This window comes from Pyrgilauda ruficollis, unplaced genomic scaffold (genome assembly GCF_017590135.1).
Source record: "Pyrgilauda ruficollis isolate IOZ18807 unplaced genomic scaffold, ASM1759013v1 scaffold55, whole genome shotgun sequence".
NCBI lineage: Eukaryota > Metazoa > Chordata > Aves > Passeriformes > Passeridae > Pyrgilauda > Pyrgilauda ruficollis.
The window spans coordinates 8,033,093-8,053,093 of record NW_024527155.1 but is presented as its reverse complement, the minus strand read 5'-3'; the positions used below and the strand labels follow the sequence as shown (position 1 = coordinate 8,053,093).

At 40.8% G+C, this 20,001-nt stretch overlaps 1 protein-coding gene across 1 annotated transcript in view; it reads left to right on the top strand.

Moving 5' to 3' along the window:
- Positions 1–626: 626 nt before the first annotated feature.
- Positions 627–20,001, top strand: part of LRRC56 (leucine rich repeat containing 56) — a 57,939-nt gene continuing 38,564 nt past the window's right edge. Inside the window, exons 1-3 of the mRNA XM_041481287.1 lie at positions 627–701; positions 2,018–2,156; positions 11,641–11,805. Of these exons, the coding sequence (XP_041337221.1) occupies positions 11,650–11,805 (156 nt within the window). The 5' untranslated portion in view covers positions 627–701; positions 2,018–2,156; positions 11,641–11,649. The remainder of the gene's footprint in view (positions 702–2,017; positions 2,157–11,640; positions 11,806–20,001) is intronic.

Sequence of the window (20,001 nt, the reverse complement as noted above, 5' to 3'; positions counted from 1 at the left end):
CTTTGAATCTGTTTGGGTTTTAGTTGTTTGTTTTAGGGCTTTTCTTTGTTGGTTTTTTGGGGTTTTTTTTTGTTTGTTTTTGTTGTTGTTGTTGTTGTTTTGGGGTTTTTTTTTTGTTTTGTTTTGTTTTGTTTTTGACGTAAAATCACTTGGTGAAACCAGCCTTGTTATCTGCCACAAGCTGCATTTTTTTGTACGCACTGCAGGCGTGTGTGATCACCTTTGTGAATGATGATGTCCTTAGTTTTCCATGGGCCGGCAAAGGTTTAGGATGCCGTGTGGAGCAGAGATGTCCCCAACCCCTCCTTCAGCCGCGCGATCACCTGTCACCCAAATCCCACACAGGTCCTGCTGCCTTTCCCGTCCCGTTCCTGTCCTCAGTTCCGTGCCCACCCTGTTCCCCCCATTTGCCTTGCCGCCTTTCCCACTGCAAGCTCTGCTACTCCCAGCCGCGAGCCCTTCCTGCCTCGGGAGGCTCTCCAGACTCTCCCAGGGCTTCTCCCGGCGCGGGCAGCGGGCGGGGCCGCTGCCATGGGAGGATGCCTGGCTGGCTGGCTGGATGCCTGGCTGGATGCCTGGCTGGGCGGGCCCGGGGGCCGCTCCAGGTGCCGGGGCCGCGGCGTTGCCGGGCGACGGGCGGCCGCTGTCGCTCCCTCCCCGCTGCTCTCCCGTTCTCCCCGCGGCCCCGGCACGGCCGGCAGGTAGGAACCGGCCCGTGGGGGGAGAGGAGGGAGCCCGGAGGTGTCTGTGTGCGTGTGTGGGGTGGGCGTGGGGCTGGGCTCCTCTCCTCTCCCAGGGCTTGTGCACCGCGGTTAAGCGGCGTTGGGAAAAGGCCGTTGTGGGGGCCGCGGTGTCGGGCTGGGACACGCAGGCTGGAGTGGGACACACTGCCCGGGCTGGGACACGCAGGCTGGAGTGGGACACACTGCCCGGGCTGGGACACGCAGGCTGGAGTGGGACACACTGCCTGGTGTGGGACACCTCCAATGCTTCCCAGAGTTTGAAAACCCCACCAAAGCATGTGCGTCACTGTAGCAATCCAGCCTATGTAGGTGTGGAAAGCGCCTGAGGTCTGAGGCTGAAAGTCTCTGTTTATGTTCTGGTAGATGTAACAGCGTGTTTAAGTTGCATGTTTTGGTGGAGCCCTGAGGAGAGTGAAGTCAATGGATAAACAATCCCGGGCAGGTGTAATTTGTAGAAGTATCCCCAGGTGTTTCACACTGAGAGAACCTGCTCCTCCATGGTGCCTCCTCGGCTTCTCTTGAAGGGCTGAAGGGACTTGCCAGTGCCAAACATAAAGGTTTAAGGTTCCTTCAGCTTCTTGCAGAAAGGGCTCAGGTGTGGTCCCTGCCCTGCTCATGACCCCTCTGTGTCATGGAAAATGGTTTCTGTCAGCAAGAAACTCTCTTTACCCCCTCACAGTTTTTAGCAGTCAGTAATTAGTTAACTGGACACCTTCAGCTCTGCCTTTGTCTTGTCTGTGAGGCCTGTGCTCTCTGGCTCTGCACCTGTCTTCTATAGCTATTGATTCCTGATAGAAATATTCCTTCTCACCTATTATTTTCCATTTTGACTGCTTTTACATGGCAGTGTTTTCTGACAACTGATACAGTGAAAGTATGCTAAATATTGACATTAACCTCTTATCCCATGCTACCCCAATGGCGATGTTTTCTCTAACACAGAGTCAACTTACTCCTACCAGAAAATCAGTGTTCCTTTTGTTCAGTAAAAAACTTCTTTTTCCCCAACTATGTAGATCCTTCTCTATCAAGTCCTTCACCTTCTCATGGTCTCTTTGGGAACTCTAAGGAGTTACACTTTCATTAAGCTCTTCTAGGCTCTACTGCTTTGTGTCCTGTTCCACTTTTAAGCTCTATTAGCGTGGACTTCTGCTGCTACAGTGAATAAAGTACTTCTCTTTATTAATTGCTAAGTACTCAGAATCTCTTGGGTTTGTTTTGTTGTTTTGTTTTTTGTTCTCTTGAAGATTGTGTTCTTACTGTTGTTTTAGCAGGACATGGTACAATTAAATAACACTATGAGCACCTGTCAGTCAAGATAAATGAAGATAAACAGCTGTGACTACTAAATTAAAATCTCTGTAGGAGAGGAATGGGAAATGATGCAGAACAGCAGTGGCATTGGAAGAAAAGGTAAAGTAATTTAAAATGTACAAATTACTGAAAATATTTTAGAACCTTTTAAAATTACTCTCCCATTTAATGGTATTACCTTTCTTCATGCTATTTTGTCTGGTTTCAGCTTGCCTAAAATAATGGATTAAATGTACAGTGTTCAGGCATGTCAGATCTCAGAGCTGCTGGCATTAACAGGTTTTGTTGTGGAGGTTGTGGTGATTTTTTTTCTGGACTTTGTGCTCTCTCTCTTGGCTTTAACACTGAGAATGACTGTGCTCCTGTAGGTCTGACCTCTCCAGGGATTGATAGATGGGTACATCTACCTGAGGAAAGCTCATTTTGTTAGTTGTACACTGCTGTCAGTAAAAGAACAGGCTCTGCCCACGGCCTGGGATGCCATCAGCCTGTTCTCCCACAATTCAAGGGACATGATCCCATATAAAGCAGGATGCAGATTCCGTGTGAAACCAGATGTGAGTTTAGCATTGGACTGGAATTATATTGTTGGTGATGATGCAGGTGCTTTTCTGACTGAAGTTCTTTAGGGGACACCATTAAAGAAATAATTTATCCTCAATGTTTGAAGTAGTATAAAAGTGCTGCAAAATAGTAACATTATGTAACATATAATAAATTTGTGATTGCTACATTTGTCTCTAATGGGAATGGATTAATATTTATTTGTGAGGAACTATGAAGAGGTTATTTTTTAAAATAGGAAAATTAATGACCTTTTCACAGAAATTAATTATTTAGAGATATCTGCATAATTTTAGTTTGCTATTCTAGTGGTTAGTGTTTTTATACTTTCTATGGAGTCACATGTGGGCTTGAAAAAAAATTGGAAGCAAAACCTATTTTATATCAGTAGGGCCACAAGTACTTGTTATAATAAAAATCAGAAGACCAGATTTGCCATGGCAGATGCAATAAATACTAACGTGTCTGTATTAAAGGGAAAAGATTTTGAACTCTGGCTAGTTCACAGAAACATTATCTCATATTTAAAAAAAAAAAAATTAGAGAGCACACCTTTCTTTGATGACAGCTTCTCACATCTGGAAGCAATATTCAAAGTATAGCAAGCTGGCTGTTTATCTTGCATGTTTTACGTCTTTAGTTTTAAACTTTTTTTGGAATGGAGTTCTAAAACTACCTCGGTTTTCATTTTTTAATGTTCCTATGTGACAATTTGGCATGTTTTTGCTTTTTTTTTAATGGAGTACCCACCCAAGTTTGAAGCGGGGGAAAGAAACATATTTAGAATGAAGGGGCTTAAGTAAACTATTGATACTTGGGAAAGGGCATTTAGCTATTGTGTTTGTTATCTGAAAATATAATCTTACAGCTGGTCAAACAGACAAACAGTGTTAAAACTTCTGAGAATGAGGGTTGAAAACAGTGGAGGTTCATGTACTGTCTCTACGGCCATATCTTGAATTTGATGTGCAAAGCTGATCATCCTGGAGGGTAAATGGCAGAACTGAAACTCCTTCCATGAAGTGCTTTGGAGAGAAGGGGAAATGAAATGAGGTGATGCAAAAGAAAGCTATAATTTAATGAATGGCATGGACAGTTGGATGTATCCTCCATAGTTCTAACTGCTCTTGACCTAATTTCTAATTTTGCCTCCAAGCAACCTATGCCTGTCTTCCACAATTTAAATAAATACAATGCAAAAATATACTTTCTCCGTTTTTAAAACTGCTTCCTGATGAAATTTCTGTGTCTTCTTTAGTCATTGGATGGCTATTTGTCATGTTCTGAGACATGACACACAATTGTTTCCCGTACACCTCCCCAGCTGTTGAACACTACTCACTTTTTGGACTGGGAAGATACTGATTGCCAGAAATTACAGCAGTATGCAGGGGAAAGGACCACTTTGGATTGTCTCTGCTTCTGATAGTGGTTTTAAAGGATCTGTTTCTGACTACAGTAGTTGCCTTGGCCCAGCAGGACAGTTATAATGCCACTTCATCAGTAGCCCAAACTGATTTCTCAAGGTTCCTTTCCTCTATGAGTCTTCTGCCCTTGCTAAAATTTTGGCAATGTCTTTTACTAAATAAGCTCCTGTGGCACCTCCCACTAGTGTTAACACTAGTGTAGTGTTTTTCTACAAGTTAATCTAGAATCTATCTCTTTATACAATCTGTCCCATGTGAGCAACACATTGGAAATCAGAAACTTCCCAGCCACTCCTCAATCAGCTTTGCAGGCCAGGAAGGAATGTCTTGCTTTAAATAGCTTGATTACCAAACAAAATGGACTGAAAATTGTTTGAGGACAACCAGAGTATGTTGAAACTCAGAAATGCCATATATGATGCATTTTCATCCTGCACATAAGTTTATGTTTCAAAAGGCTCATGAAAGCAATGCAATAGTAGCTGGGGGGAAAAAAAAGGTCTGTTTTCTCAGCTGGAATCTGGAAGTTCTTATAAATGGTGGATACTTAAAGCTGCCATGAAGACCAAAACCATAGAGTTTTTCTTCCAAGCTGCAGCTTTGGACTGTCACTCCGTTCTGAGTCCATGGGTTAGAATATATTTTTTCATCTTGAACAGGTACTGATTCTGCAAAACCTTGCTTTGCTTATGTCCTTTTTTAGTACGTCTAACAGCATGCCTAGCATCTGAACTTTTAAGTAATTGCTGAATTATGCCTTTTAAATGCAAGGAAGGTAAGTACATCTTCCAGTGACGTGTACATTTAAGGCAGGATCTGTGTGTGTGACAAGCACAGATATGTTGATTGCTGTGTACCTTGTCATTAGCTATCCATAACAGGACCTCTTCATAAGGACAAGAGGATTTTAACTAGACCAGCCTAATTTCTCCCTTATTTAACATCTGGACACTGTTGGATAAAAGCTTATGGCCATGAAGGGTCAAATTTGGTTTCCTGATCCCTGGCTACCTTGATAAAATGGTGAGGGACTTACTGTTATCTAGTCCACTGAAACAATTTAAGTGCATTTGGAAACCTTCTGAGTGAAGGTGTTGGTACCTTGGAGCTCTGTTTTTCCATAACCCTTCTGTTCACCAGCTATCCCCACATCCTGCTCTCTGCTTTGCTTTTCTAGGGCTCATTGTGGGGACAGATAGCAGAAGAGAGTCTAGAGACATTTTCTTACATTAGGAAGTTCACCTATATATGAAGAAAACCCTCAATCTGTAGCATCTTGCAGTATCTAAGGGTTTAGATAATCCATATTATCCACTGTCTGGAGACTGGCAGTACAGAGAGAATCAATGAACATTTGTAGCCAGCCAGAAGTTACCACTGACCACCTTCCACCACAGGACTCTAAAAACTAAAACCAATTGATTGGACTTCAGTTTATATATTTTTTTAATGTAATAGAACATATAATAGAGAGTGATCTGCTTTTATATCCTGCTATGAGGACATTTTGTTGAGGAATACACTTAGAGCAGGTAGCTGGGTGTGCAGCTGCAGTGGGAGCTGACGGTTTGTGCCCTGGGTGGGGGACACAGTGCTTTGCACAGCAGAGGACACGGGGACCTGTGGCAGTGGCCAGGTGACCGGACACCGGGACACAGCAGGAGCCGAGGGCTCAGCAGGAAGACCCCAGACTATCACAGGCTTGGAGGATACAAAACCTGGGGGTTCCTTTGTTGGGGGTCCCTCCCCAGATGCAGCAGCTCGAGCTGTTTCTGTGAAATTGCTTTAGGGTTCCAGACATCTGGGACTCTGCCATGGGAAACCCTGGGCTGAGCCAAACCTTGTCTGACTGTGTGAGTGTGGGGTGTGCAGGGACCAAGAGGGGCACCCCTGGGGTCACTGGAGCCACCCACTGTGAAGGGACTTTGGTCCCAGTAGTGAAAGTGTGGGGTAGTGGGAATGTGAATGCCAGAGTGGCTCCTGTATGGTCATACAGGGAAGTTTCCTTAAAAATTTGGCAAGCTAGCTCCAGAATTGTGTAATATGGGGGCACTGCCAGCTCATATGATAAAACATTTCTCATCACCCTGCTCAGCAGGATCTCAGGGGAAGAGTATTATCTATGCAATTGTAATGATGAAATTATTTTTTTTAATATATCTACATGGAATCTGTAGATATATAAAGGAGAAATTTGTGACACTTAAAGGCATTGCCTTTTTATTGTTACTTACTTTTTGAAGAATATTAGGCATCTTTTATCTCAGCTGTGTCTGGGTTGTAGCGTGCATTTTCTTCTCTGGGATCACTGCTGCTTTGAGTGACAGCAGAGGATGATCTCAGCTCCATGCATGGGAGTGTTACAATGTCCACAAAGCTCCCAAGAGGCTTCCCTGAGGAGTCTGTGGGACATAAATCCCAAGGCTTACCTGCCATGGTTGTGGTAATTGTAGAGCAGGATTTTTATTTAATAGCAAAGAAGTGTCAGAACACTCTTATAGCTTTTAAACCCATAAATAAGGAAGGTAAACAAATGAGATAAATCAGTACACTTGCTTTATATGCACATTTGGATGCTTGAACCAAGGCCTCAAATTGACTGAACAGTTACACAAAAATATCATTGTAAGCATTTGAGTCATTCAGTGTCAATAAAGTCAGTGGATTTTTAATTATATTAAATGGGATATTGTTATCTTAATATTTCAGCTTTCCCTTAAATGCTTTTTTTTCTTTAGTGGAGCACAGAAGGGGAATATTTATGAATGCTCTTTGTAGTGTTTGCATGATCCCTTAATATTAAAGTAGCATTACTGAAGTAGTTGTTACCTTGTTCTCCTTAAAAAACCAGAAGATTGAAATCAGATTGTTTAGTCATTCACAAAGGAAAAAAAAAAGTCATATTAATAACAGGACAGATGTCTTATTTTTCAGCTTTTTAGAAGCTGCACCTGCTAAAATAGACTGATGTGTTGCAGGATGCTTTATATTTCATGAATGTTGCAGGAACTGTTTTTGCCATTATGGGTGGATTATTGTAACAGTAGTTTCCTGATGACATCATAGTAAATTCCAGCTGCCTAAACAGTTATTTTCCAGAAGAGGTTATCTGCAGTGCACTTGTGCAAAATTACACTTAGAAAGGGAACTCATAATTCTCTTGGGACTTGTAAACCAAACCTTTTGTCAAATCCATAGTAAATACAGAATTCTTTGTTTTCATTCTGTGTCAGTGGTAACAGTATGGGCACTACTGTAATTTGTGGTTCTGAATTAAACAGACAAAAATTATATTATGCAAGTCAAGAGAAATGGAAGTCTGCAGTACAAGCTTCCTGTCATGAAGGGATAGATAGCACAATGGTTCTCAAATGACTTTTTTTCCTAGAGAATGTTTTGGCTGGTGACCAAAAATATAGATAAGGGCCCAGAGACTGCAGTGCCCCCACTGAAATGGCACACTTTGTGTCCAGTGAAGGCATGAGTAGCCACAGAGCAGGAGAGAATGCTGGCCTGAGGCAGAAGAGATTCCTTTTTGTATGGGTTGTTAATGTATAGAGGTATATGCCTTTCCTGGAGTGATTTTTTGATTAATTACTGCTGTTTGTGGGGGGTTGTTTTGTTTTTAAATGGTAACATAATTGCTTGGACAAGCTGTTTAGGTAATGTCATGAAGGCTGCATTAGAAATTATCATGCCTAGTCACACAGTTCAGAGGTTCTTTCCCAGTCTTAAGAAGCTGTAATTAATATTGAGTCAAACATTTCTGGCAATTGCTGAATTTGAAATGTGTATTAATATATATTTAATGAAGAATATGCCATCCTATCACTGACTCTTCGATATATCTTGTAGCAGGAAAATAAAATCTTGGAATCTTACCAGACTGTCAGACCCTAAGAACATCAAATAACTATTCTCTGCCAATTTCTTCCTAGCAAATTACAGTATTCTGAGGGGATTTTAAATAACATGTTGTTCCAAGGATCATTTAATTTTAATAATGGTTTTTATTACTGGTATTTATATATGTTGAAAGTGTCCTGCAGTTTTTAATGAACTGTCACAACATGTCTGTGAATTGAATAACTTACCATGATTGCACACACTCACTTGGGTAAGGAGAGTGGCAGCATTGAGGAGGTTAGCAGATTAACTCTTTGTAGAATTCAAAATCTTCCATCTTACTGCTCTGGTCATTGCTTTCTCCTGCACTCAATGACTGTTTCCTTCTAGTTATCCACACAAGTAAGAGCCTGCCAAGTTAAGACTTTTGATGCAAATCTGTAAAAACTAATTTTTTGGTTTCTTTCCATCTTTTATTCTTCTCAGTGTTCACGTGCAGTACAAAATCCCATTATTTTCCAGCCATTTTCTCTTCCCCTGACACATTCATGTGCTTATCAATACTGCTGTGCTGTCCCACTGGATTCACTGCAGGTTTGTGCTAGGTGCAGTTAGCTTCCGTCCTTCGTGTCCCACGAAGCACTGTGGGAATGGTTCTGTTCAGCACGTGGATCCAACGTGCATCCACTGAAACCACCTTGTTCGTGAAGGAAATCTTCAGGTTCGGCTTTTCAGACCTCTTTAGTGACACACAAGTCTTTGCAGTCCCTGTAAACTGTCCCACTGAGGCTAACACTAGTTTGGGTCAGTGTTGGCTTGTCCTGTGCATTTGGCAGAGCTGTGGGTTCATCAGATGGACCTGATAAAAATGAGCAATGTGACTCCTGTGTCTCTGGGAGGACAAAGGTTGTGCCAGGCCCCCTTCTTGCTCCTACACCGTGCTGGATATTTCAGAGGTTCATGGATTTTATTAAATATTGGCGCCTCACCACTAGGATTTCTGCACTCTTAATTTTTCTACAATCTCATTTTGGACATGTTAACCTCACCACTAGGATTTCTGCACTCTTAATTTTTCTACAATCTCATTTTGAACATGTTCTTTTGATCCATGTTCAGAAGGTGATTCTTTAGTCTCTGGAGAAAGCTTTGAAGTGATAGAAACATGTAAAAAAATTTTTTTTGCTTGCTAACGATAATTCAACTTGATCCCAAACAATTTGTAATGAAAATGCTTTTCTCCTCACTAATCCAATGTTACAATAATTACAAGAGCAGATCAATAGCAGGAAATATAAAACAAAGTATTACTTCAGATATTAAGCCACAAATTGATCTCCTTCTTGTCATCCTAAAGTAAATGCTGTATCAACATGTTTCAAAGATTTGAGGATGTTCTGAAATGTGATGGTGATGGCCCAACAGAGTGAGAACAGTAATTTGTTTTACATGAATGTGTTAACTCTTTTCAGCCTGCATCTACAAAATCCTGCTGTGTCTCATTTTACATCACACATTACATCAGTGTTCTCTGACTACTGCTCCACTTGGCTCTGATAATGTGCAAGATTATCTCTGGATTATAACAATCCTCATTTGAATTAGAAAGAACCACCAGTACTTGCACACAATCCAACACAAGTCTTGTGCAATTGGCAAAGGATTTCAGAATTTATGTGACAAGAATATTGTACTCCAAATCAGTTATTGACCAAAATAATTCCTTCTTAGGAAAATAATGACAACATCAGAAGGTCTTCATATCACAGAAGATTCTTTCATTTTCTTGGACAACTAATGACTCTTGCAAATCTATACTGACTAAATCATACTGACCTGTTCTAAAGAAAGTAGAGGGAAAAAGTCTGAGAAATTCTAGAATTCTTTAGAAAAAGAAACAGTAATAGGAATTTATGTATTGTAACTTCTCTTCTACAATGCATGACACAGTGTTTTTGAGGTCTCTTTTCCCTCCTAATCAGCTGAAGTATGAAAGTTGTTCTTACACTACTATGGGCATACTGAGGTTTTACAGAGCTACAAATATCAGCTGCAAATTTAGCTGCAAATATCACTACCCAATTCACTTTATGGTAGTTATTTTATAAGCCAGTAAGAAAGATTGAAAGGAGTTCTGTGACTCTGAAGAATTTGTTCCTGAGCATGTTTTTCAGGCATTGAATGTTGCTGTGGCTTAGGTGTAGCACATTTGAGCAGTCAGCTTCTCCTGTAGGAGTGCTTGCCAGGTAGGTGCAGTGACCTGGGAAAAGTAGGGTTTGCTTTCTCTGGGCTTCTCCTGCCCTGATGAGTGCACAGAGGGAGCACTTAGGAATCTGAGGGTTTGGTTCCTCCCTTCAGAGTGTAATAGATTCTGCAGGGTGACGTTTGGTGTATCATCAGTTTTTTGTTGGTGTTTTTGTTTGGGCGAGGGCTGCTGTGTTTTTCTGACAGTACAGAGTCCTCTGAATTTCTTGTGCAAGTGAAGAATTTTGACTGGACTTGAGCAGTCAAAAGAAGAAGTCTTTTTGATCCAAAGCTTTTTCACCTTGTACCCACTCAGTCCTCTCAAGCAGAGATGACCAGCTGAACAGACAGAGCTCCTATTTGTCCTAACAGAAGTTACTCCTCTGTGTAGCTGTTTATTAGTATGAGGAGGAAGGAAAGTGGTAATTCTCAGGTCTTGGCCACCACTGATGCTTTGTCAGCCAGTTATGATTAGCTTGATCATTTAATTACTTTTCCAGCACTAAGAATAAATATTGCTTCGCAGTGGAGAGCAGAACAAAACTGCAGGTGTCCCTTCAGCAGAGCAAGACAGCTTTTCTCTAGTCTAGTCTTTTGTTGTTACAGCAGCGTTTCCAGCTGTGATACTTCCTTGTTGCCAAGTAGTAGTAAATAGCTGTATAAATCACAGTAATGCTTGTACCATTTGGGTACAGCTGATTGCTTTTTTACTCTAACGGGTGTACATATGCTTACTCTCATATTTCAAAGTTAGTTGTTAATATTTGTGTGAAAGTGATATCTTTGGGAATTGAAGAATGACCACATTTGAAGTGTTTCATCTTCAAACTTTGTATTTAATTCTTCACTTGAAGCAAACACATTTTCTCCAAGAAACTGTCTTTAGAACTAGAAGTCAGTAGCCATTGCCTGCCTGACCTAGAGTCAGTAACAGTGCTGGGATGTTTGATTTAGGGCAGCAAACACAGACAAGTTTTGTCCATGCTACCTGCAGGCAGAGCTCAAAATGCTTGAGGTGGTGTTGTGCTTTGGTACTGGCACTTGCAGTCTGGAGTCCAGCAGAGTTTTGCTGGGTGTTGTTCATGTTTCTCAAGAGGAAATGGGTAGGCAGGGAACCTGTGTGGATGGGAAGCTCACTAACACTGGAGAAGGATGAGTGGAGTAGTGAGAAAGCTGGAAAGGTGTCCAGAGTTGTCTGTTCTTAGCTTTCTTTGTACAGAGCTGTAGGCATGCCCAGCTTCTTGTGTACCTGCAAACAATAGTTTGCTATGAAAGCTTACACTCAAAGCTGAATGAGGTGTGGGGACTCTTCACTCTTGAGGGTGAAGAAAAGGAAGAACAATGTTATATAATGCATAGCTTTGGGATCGTGCTGATTAAAGAAAACTGTATCTCCATGGGCATTTTCTGTCTTGCAATAGGAGTTAAAATAGGTTTTGCTGACAGGAAAATAATAAATACAGGTAGAAAAATCCAACTGCTTGTTATCCTTCTGTTCAAAGCATGTTGAGATGGACCTGAAGTGGAATCCTGACAGAGTGTCTCATCCAGGCTCATCTGAAGACCAGGAAACTGATGTGAATTGGCAAGGCAACCCAAATCCCAGTCTGCTGATTAAAGATGATGGAGAGCTGCTTATGGATGAACATCTTTCCCCCAGGAAACTGGTGAGTAGACATCCAACTTTTTAATGAAGTGGAAGAGGCAAACTGGCATATACAGAGCTGTATTAACCTTCCAACTGCTATTGTACTGATTGTGGATTGTTGCCTCTCTGACATTTAGATTTCTGTGTAAAGTAGATTCTGTCTTATGAAAGTATATCAGATGTTTGTCCTCCTTTCACCTTGTTTCCTATGAAAAGTATTCCCAGCATGATTGTGGCTGTGTTTATTGCCAGGGTTCTTGAAGCAGCGTGAAGAAAAGTACAGGTAGCATAATTATAGTCTATGCAAATCTCATTAATGCCATCTGGAGTACGTTGAATCGTAGCATTAGAAAAGGAATTTTCATTAATCTTGTTCTAGAGATTAGAAATGTAACTTTAAAAGCACAAGATTTTTTTCCTGTGAGTTAGTGAAATCCTCTGTCCTGCAAAGAAGCCAATTAAAATATTCTGCAAATGACAGAAGTACTTTCTGTACATGTCGAAGTGGGAGGAATTTCAAAGCATATTTGAAAGTCATGTTCCTTTTAGACTGGGGGAAGTCATTTTGCTATGCAGCCTGTTGAAAGAGAGTCACATGCTGAAATCTTCATGAAGGAATTCACTTTGTGAAATATTTGTGAAAGAATACTTGGTTGCATGCTGTATTGTACTTGCTCAGGACTAATTAAGGGTGAAATCCTGTGGGATGTGTACGAGCTGACCAAACAACATCACTTTTCCACACTAAAGGAAGGGAGAGTTGAGAGCAGAACTTGAAGAGAGAGTCTTTCTGTGTTCCAGACCTAACAGAAGAACCTCTCTTCTGCTGGGGAGCCTTTGTGAAAGACAGATGGGGCTGCCAAGGCCGTGGTTCAGGTGCTCCCAGCAGCCAGGCTGGTGACTGCAAGCATCCGTAATCCCCTGTGTATGCACTGCACCACTGAGAGACACGAGCTTCCACAGGAGCATGTTCCAGCTGTGGGTTTGCACCACTCCCTAGCCACTCCCCAGCCACATTCCAGACACCATTTTGACCATGTGCTGTAGATTAGACAGAACTATTGTTCACTAATTAAACAAGTCTTTTAGTGTTTATAAAATGGCTGAAGGTGCAAAACCCCCTTTCTGCAGAGTGGATATTTTAAGCATTCTGGAGAAAATTTACTGCATGGTTGTATGGTCTGTGCCATTCACTTTCCTTGGGCTCTTGAGACCCTCTGACCACTTCTTGGTCTTTTTTTAAAACCTGGCATAGAATTGGCCCAGTCTAATGTGTTTGTGGCCTACAACAGCCTGTATAAATCTGATGGGAGCCTCTCAGATTAGCCTGTATTGTTAGGGCATGAACCAAAGCACACTAGAGTAACCAAAACAGCTGCCCTCTGATCCAATCAACTCTGAATGAAACCCTTATGAAGTTCTTTCATTGGCATCAAGTTCTCTTTCTGAACCTCTGCTGCTTTTAGTTCACAGCAAACTATAAGCAGAAAAGTGTATGTAAGGCAGTGCTACTTACATCCCATGAAGTTGCTGTTTATTACTCTGAAACTTTTAAAAAAATGCAGATAAGAGGTTAAATAATGGAGTTTTGCATTTTTTTGTGATTGTGGGTTTTAACATTTGTAGGGAATCTCATTTCAAAGATTCTTTTAAATGAAGTACACTGTCCTGCTAATTTTTCTGGACAGTCATTTCCTGTCCTGGAACCCAGCATTTGTGTTGGCATAGCTGGGATACTTCCTGCTCAGAGGAAAAACTACATGACATTGTCAAGGAAACATTTACAGTGTTTATAGCTTGTTTTAATAACATACCCCATCTATCTATTCTCTGACCTTTGTGTTGATCAAATGGAAACCACTGATGCCATAAATTTACTTCCCCTGGATTTGCAAATGTTCAGAATGTTCAAACATTTAATACAAAACAAGTTTTCAGATGCATAATTCTTTAAGGACCCACATGCCATTGACAGTCAAATGGTTTGAAAGGTTGTCTTGCTTCAATCAATAAAATTGCTTGAAATTTTGATTATTATGATTTTGTATCTTTTTGATTGTTTTATTGATGTGTATATTTTAGGAGTTTTTGATTATATCTGTTGAAGTGCTCTGAGGAAGAAACTAATAGACTTTTAAAATACAGGTCATTAGAGTAAAATTATTTTACATTCAAATAAGGGCATGGGCCACACTTCTGAAGTGTTGTGTAGGCAAATATTTGGACACCTTATGGATGTTCCTGAGGAAGGTTTTTTTCCTGAGGCACATACTCAGCTTTACTCCTTGTCCTCACAATGGTCTGTCTTGCACCAGTTTGGTTTGAGTTTGGGGAAGCTGCAAAGTCTAATTGTGCAGACTCTGTGTAGATTTGGCACCTTGAACTGCAGCCTGATTTCTGCCTGCACATTTGAGTCATTTTGCCCTTTTTCCAGAGGTATGGCTGTCTATTTTGTAGTGAAACCATTAGCAGTCTGAATTAAGAACTCTCTAAAACTTGTGATGCTTGTGTTCCTTCACTTTTTATCCACTTGCTGCATTGTTTTCCTCCAAAGAGAGGAAAGTTTGGCTTAGACTGATTTTTTTTCCCTTTCTTTTTTTGCCTTCTTGGACCATGTAAAAGAAAACACAACTTCTACAAAACCATTGGACCATTACACATTTTCTTCCTCTCCATTGTGCATCCCCTCATTTAGACTTTATGCTCATTCACCACAGAGTTTGTAGTCTTATGTAGTCTTGTTTCAGCATAATGTTCACTTCAAATCCTGTATGATTCCATATTTCTATTATCTTAACCACATCTTCTAATTTCTTCTTGCTGCCAGCTCTCTTGCTGCACTGTTGTGTAACATCTTTTTATATTTGAATGTCCTTCATCCAAGATACAGGGTAAAAGCTTTTGATGCAAGGCTTGGTATCATTAGATGTCATTTTTATTCTTTCTGCTAGTATCAATATCAATTTTCTGGTGAACTCTTTAATCTTCCACGATATGAATAGGCATTCTTGCTTTTGCATTTGTACCTGTCCTATTAATATTTTCAGCTCTATATTTTCCTAGTTATTTTCCTATTATTTCCTGCTCTGCCCATCCTTATGCATGGTTGTCAGATATTGTAGAATACCAGGGTGAGCAAATTCTCACTTTGTTCTGAAAACTGGCTAACAATGGGCAATTAATTTTTAATGCTGTTAGGGCTGTGACACTGATTTTTCATTAAATGTGGAGAAACTGAAATTAAGGGCGCCACCTGTCTTTAATCACATCTTTATTTTGTTCTATCAACCTCCATCCTCTCCGTGCTGTTTGCAAAGGGTCTTTTCCTGACTTCCACTAAAAGCATTCCACTTCTCAGAAGAAACTCATTTTACAAGGTCAAATGATCTTCCAGACATTGTCACATTATAAAACCCAATCACGTTCATGTGTGATCTTTAGAGAAGAAAGGAAGTATTCTCTAATTTTGCTTTTTATTGATCCTGCTCCAACTAATCATGTTTTCCAAACTTAGGAACACGTGTTCGGATGTGGTGTTTAGTTTTGTTGCTCAGGACATTAGGGTGTATTTCATGTGGTATGCACTCATCCTCAAGGGAAAAAGAAAATGCTGGAGGGTCCTGGAACAACAGATTGGATTCTTGCTGAAGTGGCTCAATTGTTTCCTTTTTTCTTTTGCAGAAAGTTTTCCTCACAGCTGTAAGTTAAATTGATTTGAGGAAAATAACTGGACATCAAGAATGTGCAGAATCTTGATAAATTAGGTAGAGTAAGGGAATGGAAGGAACTGAATTGGACTGAATTTGGATCTGTTGAATCCTTCATTATGGATGAATCTCTTCATCTGAGCTGAGAGAAGAATGTATTTATATGTATATGCTGAAAGTAGTGAAATACCGCTAAATATTTTAGTTATGGGCATCTGCAGCATTTATCCCTTTTGAAAGCAAGTTTGCATGTGGGGCCACAGAGAAGTTCTGTTCCCTTTTATTGCATCACTTAAGGCCTATTAATTTGTCAATATTTTTCTTCTTGGAAGAAATATTTTGTCATACTTTTAGCAACTATTTTTTTTTTTTTTTTCTGTGGAGGAAGGATTATACTTTGACCAAAAAAAAAGCAATAAACACATGAATGGACATGAATTTAGAATTTGCATACAGGTGTAGTATTCAAAGAGAACAAGCTCACCACTCTGGAATTCCTGTCTTAGCCAAACTAACCAGGATCAGCAAAATAAATGCACAGCTGGAAATATTTCTCTGACAGCTGCATGCAACTCGTTCTTCAGCAACATGCCTACTTTTCTTAGAGTATGTGAAAAATCTAGAGAAGAAAGAAGACATCAGTTGTGTGTGCCAGTTTTGACTGAGCAGATATTATTTGTCAATTAAGGAATTTACAGATAGCTGCAAGTGGGATTTGAACTGGATTTCCCAGCATCCCCAGGTGACTGCTCCACCAGTTGGGAAGCTCTGCAAGCTCAGAAGTATTTCTCACTTGCAATTTTCTACAGAATATTTACTGGCTTTTCTTGTCAGTCAGAAAAACAGCTTTCCAAGCCTGTGCACAGGCCCCATTTGGCCAGACATTTTGCGGGGTGGGAATGGCTTGTGAAACATCATGGACTTGCTTCTTAAAATACTGGCTAAATTAGATAACCTACCAATAGATTTTTCATGAAAAATAGTTTTACTCCTATTTTGAAGAAGGTGAAAAAATGTGAAGTGAGCTTTATTTGTCTTTGTTTTACTTACCCTGTATTCCAAGTATATTCAAGTATTTGTGCAGTGCTTTACCATGGAAATGTGTCCTTTCAAATAAACAAATTTACAGTGGAGTGTCAAATTGCTGCTCAGGATCAACCTTTCAGGCCACCTTCTTGAACATGATGTGCCAGAAAGATTTTGATGTTTGATTTTTCAAAAAACATCTCTGTTTAACTGATACCTACCTCGCAGGGCTGCAGATGGGTGGCAAGCACAGTCTTCTCCGAACACCAGCACTCAGCTTAGAATTATATTGTTTTTTTTCAAGGTATATTTTTGATCTGAAATAACTGTGAATACATCTCACTCTTTGCCTAGAACAGATCCTTGATCCCTTTCTGTTTGCTCTACATGAAGGCTGAGCAGCTGGAAACAGCCAAAGAAACATCTAGATGTACAGCACCTTCATGTCTGTAAGCATTCCTGGGGCACAGGCAGAGACATTCTGTCTCTGGCTGTCAGAACAGCCCATTAAGCTATGACCAGGCAGTCATTGCCTGAAACCACAGTGGGACACCTCTGAATTAGGGCAGGAGCCTGTCCTAGACCTAGGATGGCCCTAGGAATGAAGAGAGACAGAGCATTGAGCATCACTTCGCTTCACATCAGACATCTCTCTGTCCAAGCTGATGACCCCTTCAGTGTGATGGGTCATGTTCTTTTCTCTTACAGCAAAATTCATCTAAATTATCCCTCCTCTAAAGTTTTAATGGAGGTTCCCATGCTTTGACATTAAACAGCAGCATAAATAGAAGACCCTGCTAAATAGGTTTAATCTTTGCTTAAATGTTTCCACGTCCTTCCCTGAACGTCCCTGATCCCTGGTGTCAGAATTTTAGCTGTGACATGAGAAGTATCACACTTGCAGGTACACCAGCATGCCAGGAGTGGTGTCTGGAGAGTAGCAATGTCCTAACAGTCTTCCACTGGAACCATTCCCCATGGATCCTCCTCTTGAACTGCTGCTCTGTCCTTTGCTTGCTGACTCACTTGCAGTCAGCATCTGGGGTCTCAGTGCTTTAGTGCCTTTAAATGAGCTCATATCCTCCACCCAAGAGCATTTCCCATTTCCTTCATGTACTACACTATCTTGTGCATCCCACAGCAAATTGGTTTCAAGCTGTCCCAGCATCTCCTCACCATCAGCAGATGGAAGGACAGTGATTGTCACAGAGACTCTTGGAAATGCAGAACAGGGAGGTGGGCACTGAGGATATATGGAGTTTGTCTCATCTGGTTAGCACATGCTTCAAGGCAGCTATCTATAGTTCAAAGAGCTGGTGCTGACAGCCAATAACCCTTTCCAGCACTGGAGTCACAGTTCTGCCTTTTGCAGTACAGAACACGGGTGCACTAAGCAGCTCCTCTCTCAGACAGTGGCAAAGGTACAAATAGTGGATCAGGAAGAGGAAAAGGAGGGCAAGGAGTGACACTGGTAATCCCTGGTATGAGAAAAAGGCCTAGACAAGGAGAGCATATAACTTCATGCGGGTTTTATACTTGGATTTTGAAAAAAAAAAAAAAAATATCAGATAGCAGAACTGTGAAGGGAGGCTGTCTGGAATACAGCAGGGGAAGGACAGCATGCAGGGAACTTGCAGACAGCAAAGGAGGAAAGGACAAAAAAAGGAGCAGAGAATCCTTGGGGTATCAGGACCTGTTGCTACTCAACTGACAAAGTGTGTGACCCTAAGCTTATTACTTGTTCTGAAACTTCTTCCTGTTCTGATATAGGCTCTTTAAACTATTTTGATGCCAAGCAGGGAGGTATTTTTCAGAAGCTTCTTCCTTTAATGACAGTGAGCTTGCATCCAAATCCAGCAATCTGAGTGCATGGTTTTATGCCAGGACATCAGCTAGCTCTCGTTTCACACATAAACTCGTGCTCTGTGACAGACAGTGTCATCTGCTGAAAAGGGTTACTGCAAAATGTGCCTTGCCATGAGGGATCTTGTGCTCACTTGGAGGGAGAAAGCTGTCTGTAGCTGTTAAGTTTGCTGCCTTTGCAAGAGCAAAACACATTTTGTGGTGGCTGCATGTGGGGATGGAGCCTTAGAACCTTTCTTATGTTCAGCCGGTTTAAAATCACAGTTAAAAATTTTTTTTAAATAAGATCAAAAAGTAATTTTAAACATAATGTTTTAAAAATAGTTCAAAAGCAGTTGAAGATATTGGATAATTCTGTTTCTTAGGAGTACAAATTAAGAGCTTATAAAGTGGGACAGCTTTTCAAGAAGGAATGCTCAGCGTTTTCTGGAAACCATGTCCTTTTGAATTGCCATCTCAGTTACACTCACGCTGGCTTTAGTCCTTTGTAAGAGGATGTGGAACATCAGCGGAAGTTGCAGTCACTTGTGCACAGTAAAAATGTTACCTAATGAGCAGGAATGTTGCAACCACCATTTTTTCCTTGCAAAATTAACTGGATATTCTTGTGGGTTTTTTTTTTCTTCCCAAAACTCATGAGCAGAGGTCATCCTACACATTCCCTTCTAATGAGTAAGTTCTCCCTTATTAAAAAAACCTAAAGAATGTTATAGCTTTTCAATAATGAGAAAATTTGTCTCCTGTGTGTGGTGGTTACTGAATGACTTTCTGCCTTCACCTTAAGTAATGGCCCAAAAGGTTGGTGACAATACTTTCAACCCCTGCTCTTGGTTGCATCATTGAGGAGGAAACTCTGATGCCAGGGTCAGACATTTCTTTGAAGTGGACGTGTTCAGACCCACATCCTAACTCTTTTGACACAGAAAGGTGAAAATTAGAAGTTTCACCACTATAGCATCAAAAATTTCAGGCAGTTAGCATGACAAATAAACCTTGCTTCTCATTTCTCAAGGATTGTTTCAGACTAACCCATGAGGAACAAAGGATATGATTCTTCTGGTGTGCTTTGTTGAATTCTTGCAACTAGGCTGATGCAAAGGAGGTGGTGGGATATGCACTGTGAATGAGGGAAACTGGGGAGAGAAGCTGGATCATAGCAGGATGAAATAGGGGATAAGAGCAGTGGTAATGTGAGGTTGATTCAGCTCCTTGTGGAGTTGCAGCCTGGCGTCTTAAGATTTCACAGCCTTGCTGTGGTTTTCACTGACAGTCCTCAAGCTTCCCTCTCTCCTCTGTGTATAGCTTCTGCTTGTTTTGTTCCTTCTGCTTACCTGTCCACTGCAAAATATACGTGTATGTATCAACACAGACTTCAGGATGTTAGGAAAGGTTAGGAAAGAGTCTGCATTCACACACACATCCTTGCTTAAATGCAATGGTTCATCCAATTACTACAATTTTGTAAAAATAATGAAGGACTTGGAAGGCCTCTATTTGCATTGCCTAGATACTTTCAAATAAATTAATAATTCTTGTAATTAGTGTAGTCTTCTGTCAGAAAGGTGAGTGGCTTGAGCTGAAAGCATGTTTCTTTTTATTTTTTTGGTTAAAGGGTGAAC